Consider the following 7858-nt stretch of genomic DNA (forward strand, 5'->3'; position numbering starts at 1 on the left):
TGCGCTCACCCTCCTTTGGATTTTTGCTGTATTACACTTGGCATTTGCCATATGCCATTTGCAAAATGGTTTGAATGAATTGGCGTCCAATTGAGTGGTATTTGCCATGCTGGAAATGTTTTGTACAATGCCAATATGTTCCCATTCATTTTTGTCCATTTCAGGGTTTTTTTGACTTCCAGGAAGACCCAGCCCTGGGGCACGACCTGAGTCCATTGGCCTATTTTATAACACTCGCGGACATCTAGTAATGGACCATACATTTGCAAAATGGAAATCCTCATCAACCATACGGGTAATGCCATCGGTGTCCCTTATGTAGGAAATGTACGAGTCTGCTGTTTATGATAATGCAGAGGATTTTCCCAAGGATGCTGTTGATGTGTATCCCAAGGTAGTTATTGGGGTCAAATTTGTTTCCACTTTTGTGGATTGGGGTGATCAGTCCTTGGTTCCAAATATTGGGGAATATGCTGGGGAATACACCAGAGCAGAGGATGATGTTAAAGAGTTTATGTATAGCCAATTGGAATTTGTGGTTTGTATATTTTATCATTTCATTTAGGATATCATCAACCCCACAGGCCTTTTGGGTTGTTAGGGATTGTATTTTGTCCTGTAGTTCATTACATGTAATTGGAGAATCCAGCGGGTTCTGGAAGTCATTAATAGTGGAATCTAAGATTTGTAGTTGACTCAAAAGTTTGGCCACACCTACTGGGGGTGCTTCATTTCTCCCCTAAAATTCAGTTCTGAAAACAAATCAATTAAATTAGATACTGTTAATGAACATTTTTGTTCATTCCTTTCACATTTTATGAGGTAATTCTCTAATCCCATATGACACAGTTTAATGACATTTTAATAAAATATACTGCTCAAAAAAATAAAGGGAACACTTAAACAACACATCCTAGATCTGAATGAAAGAAATAATCTTATTAAATACTTTTTTCTTTACATAGTTGAATGTGCTGACAACAAAATCACATAAAAATAATCAATGGAAATCCAATTTATCAACCCATGGAGGTCTGGATTTGGAGTCACACTCAAAATTAATGTGGAAAACCACACTACAAGCTGATCCAACTTTGATGTAATGTCCTTAAAACATGTCAAAATGAGGCTCAGTAGTGTGTGTGGCCTCCACGTGCCTGTATGACCTCCCTACAATGCCTGGGCATGCTCCTGATGAGGTGGCGGATGGTCTCCTGAGGGATCTCCTCCCAGACCTGGACTAAAGCATCTGCCAACTCCTGGAAAGTCTGTGGTGCAACGTGGCATTGATGGATGGAGCGAGACATGATGTCCCAGATGTGCTCAATTGGATTCAGGTCTGGGGAACGGGCGGGCCAGTCCATAGCATCAATGCCTTCCTCTTGCAGGAACTGCTGACACACTCCAGCCACACCACTCCTTTATTGGGGGTGTCTTGCTAATTGCCTATAATTTCCACCTGTTGTCTATTCCATTTGCACAACAGCATGTGAAATTTATTGTCAATCAGTGTTGCTTCCTAAGTGGACAGTTTGATTTCACAGAAGTGTGATTGACTTGGAGTTACATTGTGTTGTTTAAGTGTTCTCTTTATTTTTTTGAGCAGTGTATATTTGTACATTTCAACAGTTCAATAAAAACACATTCAAGCAACTCCTTTCAAGTCAGAATGTTTTATTAAATAAAAATGTGCATTAATTAATAATTAATTTATGGGTGAATGAGTGTGGCAGCAGAATCCTTTAGAAGGAAAAGGTATGTTATGCTGTTCCACACGATGTAACAATTCAATCGAAAGCCTTTCGATGTAGAAACCTACTCATCGGGGATAATTTATCCCTAGAAGTTTAAAGTCACACACATAGACAAATAAAGTAAATCAAAAGCCTACTTAAAAGCCCAAGGAAAGAAATCATTTATTATGTGATTAATATTTAGTCACAGAACATCATAATTATAATCAATTACAGGCTACACATCACTAGGGTACTAACATAACAATTAAATCTCTTTAATTAGATTTGATTTAATGCCATCAAACTACAAACAGAAGTGGAAACTAAAAGGAGCTACTAAAAACTATTTGAGACCATCATACTCTGTCACTATACATGTCTCCTTTCCTTTCTTTGCTCTGAAAGAGTGTGAAGCAAATCCTTAGCATGCATTGTACCTCCACCTAGTGTTCATATTTCAGATTAGCGAAGAGGACATGAAGAAGACGAGGAGAGGAATCAACTGTAAACTGTTGTTATGGGATTGAGCCTATGGGAGAATCTCAAATTCATTTACGTGATTCCTCGTGTCCTCTCTCCTCGGTCTCCTTTTCAAAACCCAATAAATGAGGTTAGATATCTCGCCCTTCCAAACCTTCTGATCTAATGTGTTTTGAGAAGAAGGCGAGGAGAGAGGACGTGAGGAATAATGGAAATGGAATGAAGATTCTCCCTATGTCTTGGTTGTGGCCCGGCCCATCAGAGCCTTCTTGGTGTTCCTCTCTGGCCTCAGCAGGATGATGTAACACTTTGGGCCGAACAGAGCCACCAGGAGGCCAAAGCTGGAAGCTAAGATGGCGAATATCTCCACAGCATCTGCGTACTTCCCAGGGGAGCTGATGTAGGCAGGGACAAAGGAGATCCACACAGCACAGAAGATCAGCATGCTGAAGGTGATGAACTTGGCCTCGTTGAAGTTGTCTGGAAGATTCCTAGCCAGGAAAGCCAAGAGGAAGCTAAGGAACGCCAGAATTCCGATGTAGCCTAACAACGCTCCGAACCCTGCTACCGACCCCACCACACACTCATATACAATCTTATCTATATGGTAGCGCGTGTTTTTGTGTGGAGTTGGAGAGGCTGAAACCAGCCAGGCTGTGCAGATAGCAGCCTGGAATAAGGTGAGAACCAGGACTGTTCCCCTCTGCTGCCCTGCACCAAACCATTTCAGGCTGGCATTGCCCCCAGGCTTAGAGGTCCTAAACACAGCCAGTACCACCATTGTCTTCACCAGTATACAGGAGACACAGAGAACAAAGCTGATACCAAATGCTGCATGCCTTAGCTGACATGTCCACAGCCGGGGCCGGCCAATGAACAGCAGCGAGCACAGGAAGCAGAGTTTGAGTGACAGCAGAAGCAGGAAGCTCAGCTCAGAGTTGTTGGCCTTGACAACAGGCGTGTTCCTGTAGCGGGTGAAGATTCCGAGGACTACTGCACAGATGAGGGCTCCTAGCAACGAGGCAGTCATCAAGGAGATGCCCAGTGATTCCTGGTAGGAGAGGAACTCAACCCCCTTAGGGATGCAGAGATCACGCTCCGGGCTGGACCAGAAGTCCTCTGGACATCTCAAGCACTCGGCCGAGTCTGACAGAAAGACAGACAAAGAATATGTGGAAAACCTTTTCTACAGCCCCAAACCATGCTCAAATTCTTTAAATGACATTAATTTCACTGACCTGTGGTGTTGCTGACCTCTCCCTCAGCACAGGAGATGCAGTCGAAGCAGCAGACAGGCTCCCCCTTCTTCCTGGCTACACGGGTGCCTGGGGGACAGCTCTCACTGCACACTGATCGTGGGGGCTATAAGGACGAAGGCGAAGGGGAATTCATCCTTTATTTTAATAGGCAAGTCAGTTAAAGAACAAATTCTTATTTACAACGACGGCCTAGGAGGGAGAATACCAGACTTTTATATGACAATATTTATACTCCCACATTTACACACCGATATTTAATGCTTCTTTGCCCTCCACTGGTATAAGTTAACACTGTTTCTGTTGCAGTAGTGAAATATGCTATATAACTGTATAACTTTACAAATAACCTTTTTTGACTCAAAGTTCCAGAAAATTCTGTCCACGTCCAGTGTGAGCTCTTGTCCTGCGGGGGCTGATTCGTCAATCACACCCACATTCTCTACCTGCACGCTCCCGTCCTGGAGCCACGCCCAGTTCATGATATCATAGATAGCCAGGGCGTCCCCGTTGTCATCGAAAGAAACGCGATCGCCAAAATCTGTGGTGAAGTTAACCCTCTCCAGGTAATGGACCAGCTGGTCAGAGGAGGGAGATGGAGGGATGGAGGGAACAGAGGGAAGAGAGCAAATGTAACCAAAAGATAGTATGTAGTCAGGGGACCTTGACTAAGAAAACAGTAAACAGAAGTAAACATTTGTCAAAGTCTACATCTGCATCTGTTTGTGTGTGTGTGAATGTATCCCACCTGCCAGGGCTCCAGTCTCTGTAGGCTGGCACATCGGTGCCCACTGAACGGTCCTCTCCCTGGCACACATTGCAATAGGTCATGCAGGGCATGGGCCAGGGCGTACACTGCCTTATACACGTTATATTCCGGCCTGAGCTCAGACACGTCCCCATAGTCAGTCTCCACGTCACTCAGGTCCTCCTGACCTGTACATACATCACCACCAGCCTCCACCCAACCTGCTGGGGGCTCCAACCTGCACCCAAACACAGCCTCCCAGAACTGTCTCACCTTACCAGAACAGAGAAGGAAATGTTATAGAGGAAAACTCGTTTTTTTCTTCTGTATTGTAGTATTTATAGGCAAAGTAGCCTTTTAAATGTTTTAAACATAATGTATAAAGTAATTAAATATATGGTTAGAGTTAAAAGACAGAAAAATACTTCACCATGTTTTTTCCAGGGTTATTGGCAGGTTGGTCGTCAGGGCGGACGTTAAGCAGGTAGTCCCTGAGGCCGGGTATCTCTCCACGACGGATGGCGATACCCAGGGTACCCCCCAGGTAGGGCATGAGACGGGGGGTGTGAAACACAGTGGAGGAGGTCCAGGCTTCACTGGCGATCCACTGGAGACCCTTCACATTCTGCACCACCACCTTGTAAAACGGGTTTTATATTTTATAATCTTGGTTTTTAGAACACCACAATGGTAATATGCTGTAACACTTTTAGATACTGTTGTTTGTGAGAAGGGTAACATCCTACAGCTATTATGGCTGTTATTAGGGCTGTGGAATGTATTTGCTGATACTTTATTGAGGATAAAACATACTTACTATGACTGTGATATGTGGTTGCCCCCCTAGATATCTTAGGATGGATGCACTAACTGTCCAGGGTTACCCATACATAAAATATATGCACACATCACTGACTGTAAGTTGCTTTGGATAAAAGCATCTGCTAAATGGTATTACTAATATTGTTATTATGAAGTTTAAATCTCTCTGGATTAGAGCCTCTGATACTAAAATGTGAATGTACTGTAAGTGTTATTTTAGATGAACTGTCAAGATAAAATCATCACTGAACCTCGTCCACCAGAGGGAGCAGGTAGGCCTCATTGGAGAACACCACCACCACACGAGCAGTGGAGCTCTTGATCTCTCCCACGATCCTCTGCAGCTCTGTGGGGCGGTTGTCTTTGGGCAGGACCTGGGAATAGGCCACACAGCCCCCTGACTCGGCCAGGCTTGAGTGGAAGGACCGGGCAGCATGAAATCCGTAGTCATCATCACTGAACACCAGGCCCACCCAGGTCCAACCCAACCGATGTAGGATCTGGATCATGGCTCGCACCTGAGATCACATCAACAGAGATTAGACATTACTGATATTATTACAGAGACTGGAGAGTATAGAGAGATCAACATAAATTACATACATTATTTTTGTCACCTTTTATTTAACGTTATCTAAGCTTTTTTAAATGATTGAACCTTTTATTTAATTGTAATGTCGTTACACAGTATAAAGGGTATAGTGAGTACACATGGGAACTGACGGTTCACTGTGTAATCATGTCATTGTAGCCTTCTTAGAGACAGACCTGGAAGGAATCACTAGGGATGGTTCTGAAGAAGGATGGGTACTTTCCCCGGTTGCTCAGACAGGAACACGTGGCGTAGTGACTCACCTGAGGGAGAGAAATATACAATAATTTTTTTTCTTCTTTTAATGAATTAATATAATAGACGGTTTTCATGCCTAGACAGATTTAAGTCCTAAAAATGCTGTTTCTCACTCAAAGTGTGCTTTTGGAATACAAGAAGGACATTTCCAATAATGTTGTCATCTTTCTATTCTTTCTGATTTACCATGGGAACCCGGAACAGCCCTAGGACACTGGAGATGGCAATGGAGTGTGTGGACCCTGGGTCTCCCACAATCCCTAGCACCGGGGGTGACCCAGAACAAGTCTCATCCAATAGGAACTCTTCCTCTCTCCCACTGGCCAATGACATGGCAGCACGGAATGATACTCCCAGCTTCAGGCAGTTGTCATAGAGCTGGTATCCGAGCTTGATGTTGGGCAGAAGGTCAGGGTTTCTGTTGATCTCATCTACAGCAAACGCCATAGTCTGGGCCTGCTGGAAACCAAAACTGTCAAAACTGACAGAGAAAAGGAACATTCAATCAATTTGTAAATGTTTTAAATCACTCTAGAGGTGTTGAACCCTGTGCACCTCTTAAGGGGTGTGTGTGAGAGAGTGTTGTCTTAAGGGGTTGGGAGGAGAAAACAAATTACTTTTATCAAGGATAGATAATAAAATAGCTTTATCTTAAAGGGAAATGTGCTTAGAAAACAGGAATAATGATTGAAAATAATGGAATACACACAATTAATTCACAGATTTTTTGATACCGCAATGTACTAATCACCAATGTACTATTCACCAATGTACTATTCACCAATGTAACAAGAACCCAGTAGGTCTCCGGGACCAGGGTTGGTTAACACTGATCAAAGTGAGGCTTCTTATTGCAGGGATGTCTATCTGTCCTTTATAGGAGAGGTGCAGACACACATCCAGTCCAGTTCAGTTCAGTCCAGTAGATGAATACTCACCCCTCACAGTAGAACTGCTGGGGTTCTGATGTGAAAGATAGCTCAGGGAACACAGTGAAGTAGTGGACCTCAAACAGACCTCCCAGAATCACATCACCCTTCTGGTACATCCCATTCAGACTGAACTGCTCCCGCAGACGACAGGATGAGGAAGAGGATGAGGCAGAGGAGTTGTTCAATAGAAGGCTCAGAGATGAGGAGTTCAGTATCATGATTATAGATAGGTAAAGGTTAATATATTGTCTGACCCTCATAGCTGTACTCTGTCTCTCCCCCTCTCTCTCTTGCTTACTCTCTCTCCCTCTCTTTTATAGTGTCAGCGGAGGTTGACTGTGTAAGGCAGGGAGAGGAGTGGCAGGGGGAGGCTTGGGGATGGAGTTGTGGGAGGCGGCGGGGGTATGCAGGGTGGAGAGCTTGCAGGCGTATGGGAGGCAGCGGGAGTTTTGTTAGGGGGAGGGGAGGCGGGGGGAGGGGGTCTGAGTTGCAGGTTGGAGATGAGACGTTGGAGTGTCAGAGAAATATGATATTGGAACTGTTGCCACACGAGAAGGGCAACCAGTGAAGAACAAACACCATTCTAAATACATATTCATGTTTATTTATTTTCTTTTTATACTTTAACTATTAGCATATCGTTACAACACCGTATATAGACATATGACATTTGAAATGTCTCTGTTCCTTTGAATCTTTTAATGTCAGATTTTTTTTCACTTTTGTTTATCATCTATTTCACTTGCTTTGGCAGTTTGATCATATGATTCCCATGCCAATAAAACCCTTTGAATTTAATTGAAAGATTTATTACACACCTCCAAGTTATTCCACCATGAGTCCTGTAGGTGAGCTGTTTTTCTCCCTCTCCCGCTTCCTCTCCCTCCTCTCTCACCCTCTCTTTCCCTCTCTCTCCCGCTCTCTCCCTCTCTCCCCCTCTCTCTCCCTCTCTCTCCCTCTCTCTCCCTCTCTCCGTCCTTCACAGATGTACCAGTTTATTGCTTGGTGTCTGTTAAGGGTTCTCTAGCTCCAGG

At 43.9% G+C, this 7858-nt stretch overlaps 1 protein-coding gene across 1 annotated transcript; it reads right to left on the reverse strand.

Annotated features, from left to right (window-relative positions):
• Positions 1-2396: 2396 nt before the first annotated feature.
• On the reverse strand, positions 2397-7042 carry LOC115163758 (extracellular calcium-sensing receptor-like). Its single transcript, XM_029715923.1, has 9 exons — positions 6831-7042; positions 6079-6373; positions 5811-5897; positions 5294-5560; positions 4651-4857; positions 4221-4499; positions 3823-4050; positions 3455-3578; positions 2397-3362 (listed from the first exon to the last, which is right to left on the reverse strand). The coding sequence occupies exons 1-9, from the start codon at positions 7040-7042 to the stop codon at positions 2449-2451; spliced, it is 2613 nt and encodes an 870-aa protein (XP_029571783.1). The 3' UTR covers positions 2397-2448.
• Positions 7043-7858: the final 816 nt, after the last annotated feature.

The sequence above is a fragment of the Salmo trutta genome, chromosome 26, assembly GCF_901001165.1.
Source record: "Salmo trutta chromosome 26, fSalTru1.1, whole genome shotgun sequence".
In the NCBI taxonomy this organism is placed as follows: Eukaryota; Metazoa; Chordata; class Actinopteri; order Salmoniformes; family Salmonidae; genus Salmo; species Salmo trutta.